Source organism: Salvelinus alpinus, chromosome 13 (genome assembly GCF_045679555.1).
Source record: "Salvelinus alpinus chromosome 13, SLU_Salpinus.1, whole genome shotgun sequence".
Lineage (NCBI taxonomy): Eukaryota > Metazoa > Chordata > Actinopteri > Salmoniformes > Salmonidae > Salvelinus > Salvelinus alpinus.
In genome coordinates, this window is record NC_092098.1 from 14236921 (window position 1) to 14254861 (window position 17941).

The window sequence follows — 17941 nt, forward strand, 5'->3', positions numbered from 1 at the left end:
CAGACTTGTGGTCATCTCAATACATGTGTTAACATAAAAGGTCAATCAATACTAAAAATACGATTCTAATCTCACCTCATTATTCCTCGCGACGTCAGGAGTGAATACACTTTCTCCCAAAAACTCAATTTGACTCTTCCTCAGTGTAAGATCAGCAGGCAGGGTGCTGTCATTGTAAGATCTGACAAACTTAAAGTCACTGGTGCGTGAGCCCGTTGTCAGGTATGCGTCATAATTATAAGAACTACGCAGAGTTCCAGCTCCATCCACCTCTGCATAGTTGGGAGGGAAATACGCGCTGGGAATGGCGACTGCTCCATCAAACAACATTCTAGGCTTTCTACTGCGGCAGAACCTCACGGCCAGGATGCTAATAATGAATGTCAGGAAAAAGGTGGACACAGAGACCAGACCAATGATCAAATAGGAAGTTAGTTTGGAACTATCCTCATAAGCCATGTCTTTCAGTTCTGGAACTTCAGCCAAGTTGTCTGATATGAGTAAATATACATCACAGGTTGTAGAGAGAGAGGGCTGTCCGTTATCTTTCACTGATATAACAAGGTTTTGCTTCATACTGTCAGATTCAGAAATGTCCCGCTGTGCGCTGATCTCTCCACTGTGGAGACCAACAGTGAAAAGTCCCGGTTCAGTCGATTTCACGATGTGATATGAAAGCCACGCGTTTTGTCCAGAGTCAGCATCCACAGCTATCACCTTGGAAACCAGGGACCCCGCCAGAGCAGCTTTGGGGACCATCTCAGTCATCAAGGAGTTCCCTGCTGGAGCAGGGTATAATATCTGGGGAGAGTTATCATTCTCATCTGTTATGAAGACACTCACTGTCACGTTACTGCTGAGTGGAGGAGAACCATTGTCTCTGGCTACAACGTGGAATTTGAAGTTCCCGAACTGTTCATAATCAAATGCTCTCACAGCGTGGATCACCCCCGTGTCTCCGTTAATTGATAAAAATGAGGACACCGGAACACCGTTGATCTCACTGGGCAATAGAGAATAGACCACTGTGCCGTTCTGTCTCCAGTCTGGGTCTCTGGCAGTAACAGAACACATAGAGGAGCCAGGCTTGTTATTTTCAGTCACATAGGCGCTGTAGGATTGTTCCTCAAATGCAGGTGGGTTGTCATTCACGTCTGATACAGATAAATGAATAGTCTTTGAGGCTGATAAAGGTGGAGACCCCTCGTCAGTGGCAATGATAGTTATGTTATAATCTGATATTATCTCACGATCTAGTTCAACTGTTGTGACCAGAGAATAGTAGTTTTTGATTGAGGGGTTTAGTTTGAACGGAACATTTTGTTGAATGAAGCAGCGGACCTGTCTATTTCCCTCCGAGTCTTTATCCTGTACATTAATAATCCCCACCTCTGTGCCAGGTAACACGTTCTCAGGGATGGGATTGGTCAAAGATTTAAGAGATATTACCGGGGCATTGTCATTTACATCTGTAATCTCGATGACAACGTTGGCAAAGGACGTCAACCCCAAGCTATCCTGGGCCTGTATGCTAATTTCATAAACGGACTCCTTTTCGAAGTCCATCTGTCCAGATAAACTAATGTCACCCGTTTTAGGGTCAAGAGAAAATAATTCATTCAATTCAACTGAAATTGGACCAAATACATACATCACTTCACCATTTTGTCCTTCGTCAACGTCTGTGGCGCTTACGGTCACTACAACAGTACCCATGGGTGCATTTTCAGCTATTCTGACCTTATAGATGTTCTGGCTAAATGTTGGGACATTATCATTAGCATCCAGCACAGTGACGTGTATAACTACAGTACCAGATCTCTGTGGAGTCCCACCGTCAACCGCAGTAAGTAATAAAGTCACCTCCTGCTGTTGTTCTCGATCTAACTCTTTTTCTAACTTTAACTCCCCATACTTTCCCCCACCAGGTTTTGTATTAACGGCCAGACTAAAATGGCTGTTCCTTTGTAGTGTGTAGCTTTGAACAGCGTTCAGTCCTATATCTGCATCATGAGCCTGATGGACCGCAAATCGAGCGCCTTTAACGGCGGACTCTCTGATCTCAAACGTAATGCGATCGTTCGCGAATTGTGGTGAATTGTCATTAATATCTTGTATCTGAAGAACGACGCGGTGTAATTCTAAAGGATTCTCGAGCACCATTTCATATTTCAATACACACGAAACCCTTCTGCCACAGAGCTGCTCCCTGTCCATTCTCTCAGCAACAATCAGGTCGCCAGTGCTCAGGTTAATGTCACAATAGAGTGTGTTGCTACCATCCATTTCTAGGTGAGCTTTACGAACATACAGTCCTTTTTTATCCAGGCCGAGATCGTTGGCTATATTCCCGATCACAGATCCGCGTTTCATCTCTTCCGGAAAAGAATAGGTCACGTCTCCATAGCTGGTGCGCAGCAGGAAAAGAAACAAAGCCAGGCCGAACATCGATGCAGAGAACGAGAATCCCCTGTATTCCATTTCCAGAGACCAACGTTTATTCCAATAGTATGGTGATCAAACAATATATTTTCAGTTGGAAAAAATGAAATAATCGACGTGTTATGTTCTACCAAGTGATGGGGTCTTTCGCTAGCCTACACTGTATTCAAATTAGTCTCCCCCTTTCCTTATAGCCCACAGCAGGATATGGATTCTGGAGATATGGCTTTAGCTGGTGAATTGCGACACATGGAGTACTTTTCCATAACTGCAATCCCAAGTAGGCCTACAAAAATCCGAGAATAATACTTTTACGGAGAGTTTCCAAATGATAATATTTGTTCGTTTAGTAAAAGAAAGATGCAAGCATACACTGAAAGTCTCTAGGAAATAAGCCCATGTGTCCCTACTTACATCAGCTGCCCACAATTGATTCTCAAATAACGAAAGTTACATTCACCGTAACAACTCATCCAATGTCAAAACACTTGATTCACTTCTCACAATAAAATGCACACAAAAATAAAAACTACGTTTATCTGAAATAACAAATAGTCCACTATCACATCATTCACAACTCAACTTCATATCACACATATAAATACTAATGCAGTGGCACTGTCCACATCAAGGTGAAGAAACGTATTCTCTTGAAACTTACGTAGGCCTAGCAACTGAAGTAGACTACTAGATCACAGAAAGAAGGCTAGAGTCTAGCCATGCTAAGCAATAAGTAGGCTACACAATATTGATGAATGTTATTAAGTGAAAGGATTTCCCAGCATGCTAAAAAACCATGGTAAGGATGTGATAAAGACATAGGGAGTAAAAAGGAATGTACTTATTTAGTACAGTAACAAATTAAGTGCTGAATCTACTTTTAAAAATTAGGTCAACAAGATGACACTTAATTTAATATTATTAGTAGATGTAACTTCCTATGTTTTTATGTAGATGTTTTAAATAAATTGTTTGGATTTACACAAATAAAGTAAGTCCAGGGAATTAATAATAGCCATAAAAATGTGATGTATTTCCTGATAATATTATTAAATATGAGTTGATGTCAAACAAATATTTAGTAAAACGCAACATACAGTATTAGTGTTTCAAAAAAATGTAATGTTAAACATTGTTTAATGTATTTGATAATTTGCCATTTTAACCCACTTTGACAGGCATTGTTGATCTCAATGCTCAACTCACAAGCAGTAGCTGGAGGTAGAAATGAAAGTATTGTTTGATGATGAATTTTCCTCTGTCATAAAAAATGTTGCATTACCCACAATCCTCTAAAAACCGGCAAGTTGTTGCAAGAACTTAAAATTATTCAATTAAGAGAAATATTATTCTTATTAAAATGTACTCAAATTTATTAAAATGCAGTAAATTAGATCACTCGATTATCTATCTCTTTTGTAATCCTAATAAAATATATATTATTTTAAAATGTATAAATCATTGAAATTACTTGAACTCTTTTTTTACGAAGTATATGTTCTTTTTTTGTAGATTTCAATTCACCCCAGAATATTTTTTTTACAATGTACCGATCTCAAAATCCAAAACAGAGAAGATCTACTGTAAATATAACTCCACAACATCTGAGTCTTCCACTTCACCATGTCACCAGCTGTTTTTATTTTTATTTAACTAGGCAAGTCAGTTATGAACAAATTCTTATTTACAATGGTGGCCTACCCCAGCCAAACCCTAACCCGGACAACTCTGGGCCAATTGTGCGCCGCTCTACGGGACTCCCAATCACGGCCGGTTGTGATACAGCCTGTAATCGAACCAGGGTCTGTAGTGACGCCTCTACCACTGAGATGCAGTGCCTTAGACCGCTGCGCCACTCGGGAGCCCTGTATGCCTAATGCCAAGCATAAAATCTCAATATGCAAGTAAAAGGGAATGTACTCATTTAGTACCGATCTCAAAACCCAAAGTAGAGAAGACCTAGTGTAAAGGCAACTCTCCGACATCTGAGTCGACGACTTAACAATGTCATCAGCTGTAGGCCTAATGCCAAAAGCTCAGTGTAAATAATGTTGTGTCAACCAGAACTAGCAATAGAAGTTCAGATTAAAACATATAGCTACGGTCACTCGTGTCGTAAGACTTCATGACCTTATCCAAATCTGTCACAGGTCACTGAATCAACATTGTTCTGGAACATATTAAAGCTTTTTGTAAACTATTACTTTTAGGCATGCATGCTTCATATCTCACCTCAGACTCTCCCGCATCGTTAAGAGTGATCATACTTTCTCCCAAACACTCAACTTGACTCCTCTTAAGTGTAAGATCAGCAGGCAGGGTGCTGTCATTGTAAGATCTCACAAACTTGAAGTCACTGGTGCGTGAGCCGGTTGTCAGGTATGCATCATAATTGTAAGAACTGCGCAGAGTTCCAGCTCCATCCACCTCTGCATAGTTGGGAGGGAAATACGCGCTTGGAATAGCGACTGCTCCATCAAAAGTCATTTGAGGCTTTCTACTGCGGCAGAACCTCACGGCCAGGATGAGAATAATGAATGTCAGGAAAAAGGTGGAGACAGAGACCAGACCAATGATCAAATATGAAGTAAGTTTGGAACTATCTTCATAAGCCATGTCTTTCAGTTCTGGAACTTCAGCCAAGTTGTCTGATATGAGTAAATATACATCACAGGTTGTAGAGAGAGAGGGCTGTCCGTTATCTTTCACTGATATAACAAGGTTCTGCTTCATACTGTCAGATTCAGAAATGTCCCGCTGTGCCCTGATCTCTCCACTGTGGAGACCAACAGTGAAAAGTCCCGGATCAGTCGATTTCACGATCTGATATGACAGCCAAGAGTTCTGTCCTGAGTCAGCATCCACAGCGATAACCTTGGAAACCAGGGACCCCGCCAGAGCAGCTTTGGGGACCATCTCAGTCATCAAGGAGTTCCCTGCTGGAGCAGGGTATAATATCTGGGGAGAGTTATCATTCTCATCTGTTATGAAGACACTCACTGTCACGTTACGGCTGAGTGGAGGAGAACCATTGTCTCTGGCTACAACGTGGACTTTGAAGCTCCTAAACTGCTCATAATCAAATGCTCTCACAGCATGGATCACCCCCGTGTCTCCGTTAATGGATACAAATGAGGACACCGGGACACCATTGACACCACTAGGCAATAGAGAATAGACCACTGTGCCGTTCTGTCTCCAGTCTGGGTCTCTGGCAGTAACAGAACACATAGAGGAGCCAGGCGTATTATTTTCAGTCACATAGGAACTGTAGGATTGTTCTTCAAACACAGGTGGGTTGTCATTCACGTCTGACACAGATAAATTAATAGTCGTTGAGGAGGATAAAGGTGGAGACCCCTCGTCAGTGGCAGTGATAGTTATGTTATAATCTGATATTATCTCACGGTCGAGTTCACTCGTTGTTATCAGAGAATAGTAGTTTTTGATTGAGGGGTTTAATTTGAAAGGAACATTTTGTTGAATGGAGCAGCGGACCTGTCTATTTCCCTCCGAGTCTTTATCCTGTACATTAATGATGCCCACCTCTGTACCAGGTAACACATCCTCAGGGATGGGATTTTTAAGAGATTTTATCAATATTATTGGTGCATTATCATTCACATCTTTAATATCAACAACAATGTTGACAAATGACGTCAACCCTGAATTGTCTTTGGCTTGAATACTTAATTCATAAATTGACTCCTTTTCGTAATCCATAAATCCAGCTATGTTAATTTCACCCGTTTTGGGATTAAGGGAAAATAATTGATTCACTTCATCTGAGATGGAGCCAAATCCGTACGTCACCTCTCCATTTGCCCCCTCGTCTGCATCTGTTGCCGTCACAGTAACCACTAATGACCCTATTGGAGCATTTTCTGGTACACTGACTTTATACACTGTCTGGCTAAACACAGGTTTATTATCGTTAGCATCCAACACAGTAACGTGTATAACTACAGTACCGGATCTCTGCGGAGTCCCACCATCAACAGCAGTAAGTAACAACGTCACCTCTTGTTGTTGTTCTCGATCTAGCTCTTTTTCTAACACTAACTCGCCATACTTCCCCCCACCGGGAATGGTATGAACCGCCAAACTAAAATGGTCGTTCCTTTGTATTGTGTAGCTTTGAACGGAATTCTGTCCTATATCTGCATCGTGAGCCTGGTTAACCGCAAACCGAGCCCCTTTAACGGCTGACTCTGTGATATCCAACTTTATCACATCTTCTTGGAATTGTGGAGCATTATCATTAATATCTTGTACCTGCAGAATTATGTTATGTAATTCTAAGGGATTCTCCAGAACCATCTCGTATTTTAGGTTGCATGATATCCTCCTCCCGCAAAGCTGTTCCCTGTCTATTATTTCAGCAACGATCAAATCACCAGTATTCAGATCGATTTCACAATGACGTTTGCTGCTACCATCAGCATCTAAGCGAGCTTTTCGATGTAAGATTCGTTTTGCATCCAGCCCCAGATCCTTGGCTATATTTCCGATCACAGATCCGCGTTTCAGCTCCTCCGGAACAGAATAGGTCACATCTCCATAGCTGGTACGCAGTAGGAAAATAAACCAAGCTAGGCAGAACATCAAGGCAGAGAATCCTTTGCATTCCATTTTCAGTTAATAAAACGTATTCCCGATGCAATGGTGTGGTAAATTATAGCGCTATCCAACCAAACGAACGTTCATAACGACTGAAAGCTAAATTCACTTGCTTATAAAATGTTAAGCAAGCGACTCTCCTTACACTAAATATATGAGGTCTCCTCCCTGTAAATGACACAAATGGGTGGAGAGAAAGACTTGCAAGTTATTGCTGGTGAATAGCGACACTCCGTGTAGTTTCACAAAAACTGCAGGAAAGCATGTTTAAGTCTACAACCAACTGCACGAAGGAAAGGCTGCCACGCATCCGAGAACATAAAAACATGATTGGGTAAATTATGTTAAAAAAAAATGTTATCACATCATGTCAAAAAATACCTTTCTAAATTCATGTTTGTGAAAACAGAATTTTCAACGAACCTCTCGCCGTCCCAGCTGAGCGCAACTGAGTCAACAACATTTCATCGAATGAAATACTGACTGGCCTGACAAACAACGTAAAGTAACCGCAACCTTCGAAATATAAAGTCCACAATGTATTTCCAAATGTCATTGCTGGAAAAAAATATATACATCCAAAATGAACTAATTTTATCAAATATATCTCACGCCCTCCACTTGTTGCAATTTTAGTTTGTTGTGGGGAGACAGACTGAATGCCGAAAGGGGTGCTGTCCATGGTGCTGAAATTGGCCGACGTGTGCTGTAGGCTACTGGGTCACGTTGAAATCGGATGGTGGTTGATATGTACATATTCTCAGACTACTAGTGACAAAATGTCACTGAATGAAATTAGGGAGAAGCCGTTTTGAAGAACAAAGAGTAAACACGTGTGTAATAAGATTAGCCTAAAGCTGAGAATAACGATAAAGCCTTGCAAGAAGAGGGGGAAGAGGTATGAATAGGCTACATGAATAAAAACTTAAACTATGAAAAGAGCACAATAAGATCAACAGGAAACCGATAGTTAAACAGCTTCATGAGATATATGCACATGGTTAGTTGTACAGATACATGAGATATATGCACATGGTTAGTTATACAGCTTCACGATTGAATCAAAAGCATTTCAGTTTTTCACAAGCTATGAAATCTCACCTCACACTCCCCCACGGTGTTGAACGTGATAATGTTTTCTCCAAAAGGTTCATTTAGGTTGTTCATCAGTGTCTGGTCAGCAGGCAGCGTGTTGTCATTGTAAGATCTGACAAACTTGAAGTCACTGGTGCGTGAGCCCGTTGTCAGGTATGCGTCATAATTGTAAGAACTGCGCAGAGTTCCAGCTCCATCCACCTCTGCATAGTTGGGAGGGAAATACGCGCTTGGAATGGCAACTGCTCCATCAAACAACATTCTAGGCTTTCTACTGCGGCAGAACCTCACGGCCAGGATGAGAATAATGAAAGTCAGAAAAAAGGTGGACACAGAGACCAGTGCAATGATCAAATAGGAAGTAAGTTTGGAACTATCCTCATAAGCCATGTCTTTCAGTTCTGGAACTTCAGCCAAGTTGTCTGATATGAGTAAATATACATCACAGGTTGTAGAGAGAGAGGGCTGTCCGTTATCTTTCACTGATATAACAAGGTTTTGCTTCATACTGTCAGATTCAGAAATGTCCCGCTGTGCGGTGATCTCTCCACTGTGGAGACCAATAGTGAAAAGTCCCGGATCAGTCGATTTCACGATCTGATATGACAGCCAAGCATTCTGTCCAGAGTCAGCGTCCACAGCTATCACCTTGGAAACCAGGGACCCCGCCAGAGCAGCTTTGGGGACCATCTCAGTCATCAAGGAGTTCCCTGCTGGAGCAGGGTATAATATCTGGGGAGAGTTATCATTCTCATCTGTTATGAAGACACTCACAATCACGTTACTGCTGAGTGGAGGAGAACCATTGTCTCTGGCTACAACGTGAACTTTGAAGTTCCTGAACTGCTCATAATCAAATGCTCTCACAGCGTGGATCACCCCCGTGTCTCCGTTAATGGATAGAAATGAGGACACCGGAACGCCATTGACACCACTAGGCAATAGAGAATAGACCACCGTGCCGTTCTGTCTCCAGTCTGGGTCTCTGGCAGTAACAGAACACATAGAGGAGCCAGGCTTGTTATTTTCAGTCACATAGGCGCTGTAGGATTGTTCTTCAAACACAGGTGGGTTGTCGTTCACGTCTGATACAGATAAATGAATAGTCTTTGAGGAGGATAAGGGTGGAGTCCCCTCGTCAGTGGCAATGATAGTTATGTTATAATCTGATATTATCTCTCGGTCTAATTCACTAGTTGTTACCAGAGAAAAGTAGTTTTTGATAGACGGGTTTAATTTGAAAGGAACATTTTGTTGAATGGAGACGCGGACCTGTCTATTTCCCTCCGAGTCTTTATCCTGTACATTAATGATGCCCACCTCTGTACCAAGTAAAACATTCTCAGGGATTGGATTGCTAAGTGATTTGATATATATTACTGGTGCATTGTCATTCATATCTGTAATTTCTATGACCACGTTGGCAAACGATGTCAAACCTGAGCCGTCTTTGGCTTGGATACTCAATTCATAAATCGACTCTTTTTCGAAATCCACCTGTCCTGCTATGCTGATGTCTCCAGTTTTAGGGTCAAGAGAAAACAAGTCATTCAATTCATTAGAGATAGGTCCGAATTCATACATCACGTCCCCATTTTGTCCCTCGTCAGCATCTGTGGCGGTTACAGTAACTACTACAGTGCCAAAGGGAGAATTTTCGGGCAAACTGACCTTAAAAAGGTTCTGGCTAAACACTGGAATATTGTCGTTAGCATCCAACACAGTAACGTGTATAACTACAGTACCAGATCTCTGTGGAGTCCCACCGTCAACCGCAGTAAGTAACAATGTCACCTCCTGCTGTTGTTCTCGATCCAGTTCTTTCTCTAATACTAACTCGCCATATTTTACCCCACCAGGATTGGTATGCACAGCCAAACCAAAATGGCTGTTCTTTTGTAGTGTGTAGCTTTGAACGGCGTTCTGTCCTATATCTGCATCATGAGCCTGATTAACCACAAATCGGGCGCCTTTATCTGCCGATTCTCTGATCTCAAACGTAATGCGATCGTTCGCGAATTGTGGTGAATTGTCATTAATATCTTGTATCTGAAGAACGACGCGGTGTAATTCTAAAGGATTCTCGAGCACCATTTCATATTTCAATACACACGAAACCCTTCTGCCACAGAGCTGCTCCCTGTCCATTCTCTCAGCAACAATCAGGTCGCCAGTGCTCAGGTTAATGTCACAATAGAGTGTGTTACTACCATCCATTTCTAGGCGAGCTTTACGAACATACAGTCCTTTTGGATCCAGGCCAAGATCGTTGACTATATTCCCGATCACAGATCCGCGTTTCATCTCTTCCGGAAAAGAATAGGTCACGTCTCCATAGCTGGTGCGCAGCAGGAAAAGAAACAAAGCCATGAAGAAATTCGAGGCAGTGAACGAGAATCCCTTATATTCCATTTTCAAAAAACAAGTATATTCCAATATTATGCTGGGGTCAAGTACAAACTATTTGAAAGAGTGAAACGATAAAAGCAACTTAGTCAACAGGCCTGTCTTACGTTCGTCCAAGGGATGTGATCTTTCGCTAACCTGCACTGTTTTAAAATGAGTCTCTCCCTTTGCTTATGCAGCGGGAATGGGTTGGGAAATATATCTAATGGCTTTAGCTGGTGAAGAGCGACACATGGAGTACTTTTGCAAAACTGCAATCTCAAGTAGGCCTATAAAAAACAGAGAGTAACACTATACTGAGTGTTTCCAAATTCATAATTGTTTGTTTTGTTTTAGTATGCATAAACAACGATGTAAATACACATGGAAAATATCTCGGAAAGAAGCATACTCACATCAGCTGCCGATAGTTGATTCTCAAAAAAATAAAATAATAATAATAATAACTTATCCAATGTCAAAACACTTGATTCACTTCTCAGACAAAATGCACACACACGAAATGCACACACACAAAATGCACACACACAATGCAACACCTTTATCACTATCCCTTATTTTACTCACAGCCCAACTTCAAATCCCACATATCAGTGCTTCAATGCAGTGGTGCTGTCCACACATCACGGTGCTGAAACGTGTATCCTTGAAACAGGTGTGTAGGCCTAGAATAACTGAAGTAGGCTAATAGATCAAACAAATGTAGACTGCAGTCTAACTGTGCTAGACAATTAGTACACAATATTGATGTCTGACAGGTAGACATTGTTGAAGTGAACGAATTTCAAAAGCATACTAAAATAGTATGCTAAGCAAATGGTGAAGAAATATGCTAGTAAAAAACGAACGTAGTTATACTGATAACGAGTCATTCAGTAGTCTTTCGAACTCAAACCCAAAACAAAGAATAGATACTGTAACTCCAAAATCTGAGTCATTCACTATATCAGCTGTAGGCATAATGCCAATATTAAAACAATCAGTATATGGATGTTGTGTCAAGAAGAACAAACGATACAAGTTCAAAGCAAAACATATAAAGTTGAAGTTGGAAGTTTACATACACCTTAGCCAAAATACATTTAAACTCAGTTTTTCACAATTCCTGACATTTAATCCTAGTTAAAATTCCCTGTCTTAGGTCAGTTAGGATCACCACTTTATTTTAAGAAAGTGAAATGTTAGAATAATAGTAGAGAGAATGATTTATTTCAGCTTTAAATTATTTCATCACATTCCCAATGGGACAGAAGTTTACATACACTAAATTAGTATTTGGTAGCATTGCCTTTAAATTGTTTAACTTGGGTCAAACGTTTTGGGTAGCCTTCCACAAGCTTCCACAATAAGTTGGGTGCATTTTGGCCCATTCCTCCTGACAGAGCTGGTGTAACTGAGTCAGGTTTGTAGGCCTCCTTGCGCTCGCACACGCTTTTTCAGTTCTGCCCACACATTTTCTATAGGATTGAGGTCAGGGCTTTGTGATGGCCACTCCAATACCTTGACATTGTTGTCCTTAAGCCATTTTGCCACAACTTTGGAAGTATGCTTGTGGTCATTGTCCATTTGGAAGACCCATTTGCAACCAAGCTTTAACTTCCTGACTGATGTCTTGAGATGTTGCTTCAATATATCCACATAATTGTCCTCCATCATGATAACATCTATTTTGTGAAGTGCACCAGTCCCTCCTGCAGCAAAGCACCCACTCAACATGATGCTGCCACCCCCGTGCTTCACGGTTGGGATGGTGTTCTTCGGCTTGCAATCCTCCCCCTTTTTCCTCCAAACATAACGATGGTCATTATGGCCAAACAGTTCTATTTTTGTTTCATCAGACCAGAGGACATTTCTCCAAAAAGCACGATCTTTGTCCCCATGTGCAGTTGCAAACCGTAGTCTGGCTTTTTTATGGCGGTTTTGGAGCAGTGGCTTCTTCCTTGCTGAGCGACCTTTCAGGTTATGTCGATATAGGACTCGTTTACTGTGAATATGGATTATTTTGTACCTGTTTCCTCCAGCATGCGTCTCCTTCCTGAGCCGTATGATGGCTGCGTGGTTCCATGGTGTATATACTTGCGTACTATTGTTTGTAAAGATGAACGTTGTACCTTCAGGCTTTTGGAAATTGCTCCCAAGGGTGAACCAGACTTGTGGAGGTCTTCAATATTTTTTCTGAGATCTTGGCTGATTTCTTTTGATTTTCCTATGATGTCAAGCAAAGAGGCACTGAGATTGAAGGTAAGCTTTGAAATACATCAACAGGTACACTTCTAATTGACTCAAATTATGTAAATTAGCCTATCAGAAGCTTCTAAAGCAATGACATCTTTTTCTGGAATTTTCCAAGCTGTTTAAAGGCACAGTCAACTTAGTGTATGTAAACTTCTGACCCACTGGAATTGTGATACAGTGAATTATAAGTGAAATAATCGGTCTGTAAACAACTGTTAGAAAAATTACTTGTGTCATGCACAAAGTAGTTGTCCTAACCGACTTGCCAAAACTATAGTTTGTAAACAAGAAATTTGTGGAGTGGTTGAAAAACGAGTTTAATTGACTCCAACCTAAGCGTAAGTAAACTTCCGACTTCAACTGTAAGTAAACTTCCGACTTCAACTGTAAGACTGTATAACGTTGTCAAAAGGTGGAGAACGAAAACGCTTTATGCAGACTTTTTAAGGCATTTCTGTATGCAGGCTTCATTTCTCACATCAGACTGCCCCGCATCTTTAAGAGTGAGCATACTTTCTCCCAAACACTACATTTGACACCTCTTCACTGTAAGATCAGCAGGACGCGTACTGTCATTGTAAAATTGCACAAACTTGAAGTCATTGGTGTGTGAGCCCATTGTCAGGTAGACATCATAATTGTAAGAACTATGCAGAGTTCCAGCTCCGTCCACCTCTGGATAGTTGGGAGGGAAATACGCGCTGGGAATTGCGACTGGTCTATCAAACAACACTCTAGGCTTTCTCCTGTGACAGAACCTCACGGCCAGGATGACAATAATGAAAGTCAGGAAAAAAGTGAAACAGAGACCAGTGCAATGATCAGAGATGAAGATAGAACTATCCTAATAAGCAATGTATTTCAGATCTGGAACTTCAGCCAAGTTATCTGATATGACTAAATAAACATCACAGGTTGTAGAGAGAGAGGGCTGTCCGTTATCTTTCACTGATATAACAAGGTTCTGCTTCAAACTGTCAGATTCGGCCAGACAGATTACCAGGACGTGTACACAGAGCATGCGCGGAGCAACTGGCAAGTGTCTTCACTGACATTTTCAACCTCTCCCTGACCGAGTCTGTAATACCTACATGTTTCAAGCAGACCACCATAGTCCCTGTGCCCAAGAAAGCAAAGGTAACCTGCCTAAATTACTACCGCCCTGTAGCACTCATGTCGGTCGCCATGAAATGCTTTGAAAGGCTGGTCATGGCTCACATCAATACCATCATCCTGGAAACCCTAGACCCGATCCAACTTGCATACCGCCCCAACAGATCCACAGATAACGCCATCTCAATCGCACTCCACACTGCCCTTTCCAATCTGGACAAAAAGAACACCTATGTGAGATTGCTGTTCATTGACTACAGCTCAGCGTTCAACCCCATAGTGCCCACAAAGCTCATCACTAAGCTAAGGACCCTGGGACTAAATACCTCCCTCTGCAACTGGATCCTGGACTTCCTGACGGTCGCCACCAGGTGGTGAGGGTAGGAAAAAACACATTTGCCACGCTGAGCCTCAACACGGGGGCCCCTCAGGGGTGCGTGCTTAGTCCCCTCCCGTACTCCCTGTTCACCCACGACTGCATGGCCAAGCACGACTCCAACACCATCATTAAGTTAACGATGACACAACAGTGGTAGGCCTGATCACCGACAACAATGAGACAGCCTATAGGGAGGAGGTCAGAGACCTGGCAGTGTAGTGACAGGACAACAACCTCTCCCTCAACGTGAGCAAGACAAAGGAGCTGATCGTGGACTACAGGAAAAGGAGGGCCGCCCCCATTTACATCGACAGGACTGTAGTGGAGCGGATCGAGAGTTTCAAGTTCCTTGATGTCCACATCACCAACAAACTATTATTGTTCAAACACCACAATACAGTCGTGAAGAGGGCACGACAACACATTTTCTCCCTCAGGGGGCTGAAAAGATTTGGCATGGGTCCGCAGATCGTCAAAAGGATCCACAGCTGCACCATCGAGAGCATCCTGACCAGTTGCATCACTGTCTGGTACGGCAACTGCTCGGCATCCGACCCGTAAGGCACTACAGAGGGTAGTGCGTAAGGCCCAGTACATCACTGGGGCCAAGCTTCCTGCCATCCAGGACCTATAAACTAGGCGGTGTTAGAAGAAGGCCCCAAAAAATTGTAAAATACTCCGGCCACCTAGACTGTCATAGACTGTTCTCTCTGCTATCGCACTGCAAGCGGTACGGGATCGCCAAGTCTAGGTCCAAAATGCTCCTTAACAGCTTCTACCCCTAAGCCATAAGTCTGGTGAACATTTAATCAAATGACCACCCGGACTATTTAAATTGACCCCCCCACAGGATTAGACTTTTAGAGGTTTAAGGGAAAATAATGTATTCACTTCATCTGAGATGGAGCCAAATCTCTATGTCACCTCTTCACTTGCCCCCTCATCTCCATCTGTTGCCATCACAGTAACCACTCACGGACCTATTGGAGAATTTTCAGGTACACTGACTTTATAGACATTCTGGCTAAACACTAGTTTATTATCGTTAGCATCCAACACAGTAACGTGTATAACTACAGTACCAGATCTCTGCGGAGTCCCACCATCAACTGCAGTAAGTAACAATGTCACCTTGTGCTCTTCTTCTCTATCCAGCTCTTTCCCTAACACTAAGATTACATGCTCTTTCTTTTGTATCATGTAGCTTTGAACTGTATTCAGTCCTATATCTGCATCATGAGCCTGGTTAACCGCAAACCAGGCCCCTTTCATCCTTAAGAGTCTATTGACGCACCCGTACGTCAATCTAAGTAACATAGTAAAAAAATCCCCATCAAAACGTGTACATTTAAGATAGAGATATCTGCATGGGCTGCATCTCAATCCACCGTCTCAATCCACCGGATCTGCCCATATGCTGGCCGAGCTACAGCAGTGTTTGTCAGACCATGAGACATCCCAGAAATCAATCTTCTTACGAAAACATCTGTAGCGTCCGAATGGTTATGACCACTCTAAGGAAAGATGAGACTCTCACGTACACGATGGTCTTCTCTGTTTTGCTATATGACCCCCACAAGGATCACTGGACTCGTCTGAAGATAACGCACACAAATTAATGGAAGTATGGAGATAGTTTTGTGCCAACAAAAAAGGGGTTAAATATATTTTTTACATACATTACCAGTCAAAAGTTAGGACACACCTACTCATTCAAGGGTTTTTCTATATTTTTACTATTTTCTACATTGTAGAATAATAGTGAAGACATCAAAACTATGAAATAACACATATGGAATCATGTAGTAAGCAAAAAACTGTTATAAAAATCTAAATGTATTTTATATTTGAGATTCTTCAAAGTAGCCACCCTTTGCCTTGATGACACGTTTGCACACTCCGGACTTCGACATTGCTCATCCTAATATTTCTATATTTCTTAATTACATTATTTTACTTTTTAGATTTGTGTGTATTGTTGTGTATTGTTAGATACTACTGCACTGTTGGAGCTAGGAACACAAGCATTTCGCTACACCCGCAATAGCATCTGCTAAATATGTGTATGAGACCAATAACATTTGATTTGATTTGAAGAAGTATGAATGCTCTGACTTCTGTGGAGGTCACATTGCTGTATATTCTGTATGGTCACTGCAGACTGTGGATTGACTATAAATCGGCTTTAAGCCAGCAGGGTTGGCACATAGAACTGAACCAACAGACTACAACGGATTTCTCAATAATTCTCTACTTTAGTTGAAGTTGCTGAATGAAGCTGTTCTTGATAAAGTGCTTGCTAAGTGGTCAAAATGTAAATGTGCAAATGTATGTTTGCAAAGCATGCTGGGTATTATTCTAATGAGCTCTGCCCCCCAAAAAGACAAACTCTTTGACCAAACTAAATTTGGTCAGATGATTTCTACATTAATTCATCTGATTCACATCAAGTTCCACCGAGTTAAGTAAATTCTACAAGAGACAATTACATTCTGCCATAAAACATTAATTGATTGTGTTGTAATATGAAGGGCAAATTTTTTTTAAACATTTGTGTAGCTGTTTTCAGTAGGACAATATAAAAACTAAGGCATAACATTGAGGCAGAGAATCCTTTGTTTTCCATTTTCAGTTAATAAAACGTGTTCCCGATGTAATGGTGTGGTAAATTACAGCACTATTCAACCAAATAAACCTTTTTAACAAGTGAAAGCAAAATCTACTAGCCTATAAAATGTTAAGCAAGTGACTTCTCTACACTGAACATATGAGGTCTCCTTCCTGTAAATTACACAAATAGGGGGAGAGAAAGACTTAAAAGCTTTTTTGCTGGTGAATAATGACACTCCATGTAATTTGTAGAATATCATGTTTAAAGGACACGCCCAAAAAGAATTTGCCACCACTATTTCTTCAGAATTTCCTGTCCTAGAGAGGAAATACACGATTAGGTTCCACCTCTGAAGAATGACAAAGGCTACTTATACATATTCAACAATTGGGTGTGGGAATTTCCACGTGGAGTTGAGTAACATCAACAAATAGGACACTGACAGCTGTCAGTGTAGCTAGCTAGCATGCTAACCTTATTTAGCTAGCTAGCTATACTATATATACAAAAGTATGTGGACACCCCTTCAAATTAATGGATTTGGCTATTTCAGCCACACCTTTGCTGACAGGTGTAGAAAATCAAGCATACAGCCATGCAATCTCGACAGGCAAACATTGGCAGTAGAATGGCCTCACTGGAGAGCTCAGGGACTTTCAACATGGCACCGTCATAGGATGCCACCTTTCTAACAAGTCAGTTCCTAAAATGTCTGCCCTGCTAGAGTCGCTCTTGTCAACTGTAAGTGCTGTTGTTGTGAAGTGGAAAAGTCTAGGAGCAACAACAGCTCAGCCGCGAAGTTGTAGGCCACACAAGCTCACAAAACGGGACCACTGAATGCTGAAGTGCTAAAAATCGTCTGTCCTCGGTTGCAACACTCATGACCGAGTTCCAAACTGCCTCTGAAAGCAACTTCAGCACAATAACTGTTCGTCAGGAGCTTCGTGAAATGGGTTTCCATGGCCGAGCAGCTGTACACAAGCCTAAGATCACCATGCATAATGCCAAGCATCGGCTGGAGTGGACTCCGAAGCAGTGGA

At 41.7% G+C, this 17941-nt stretch overlaps 1 protein-coding gene across 18 annotated transcripts in view; it reads right to left on the reverse strand.

Annotated features, from left to right (window-relative positions):
- Positions 1-17941, reverse strand: part of LOC139537164 (protocadherin gamma-C5-like) — a 136770-nt gene that overhangs the window by 82352 nt on the left and 36477 nt on the right. Inside the window, exon 1 of one of the 18 annotated variants that reach the window (XM_071338148.1) lies at positions 8164-10717. The exons of 12 other annotated variants lie outside the window; for them this stretch is intronic. In XM_071338148.1, coding sequence (XP_071194249.1) covers positions 8164-10569 — 2406 coding nt within the window. In that variant the 5' untranslated portion in view covers positions 10570-10717. Of the gene's footprint in view, positions 1-75; positions 2599-4674; positions 7215-8163; positions 10718-17941 lie in introns of those variants that run through there. 5 more of the 18 variants (XM_071338168.1, XM_071338152.1, XM_071338172.1 and 2 more) reach the window with 5 other exon arrangements.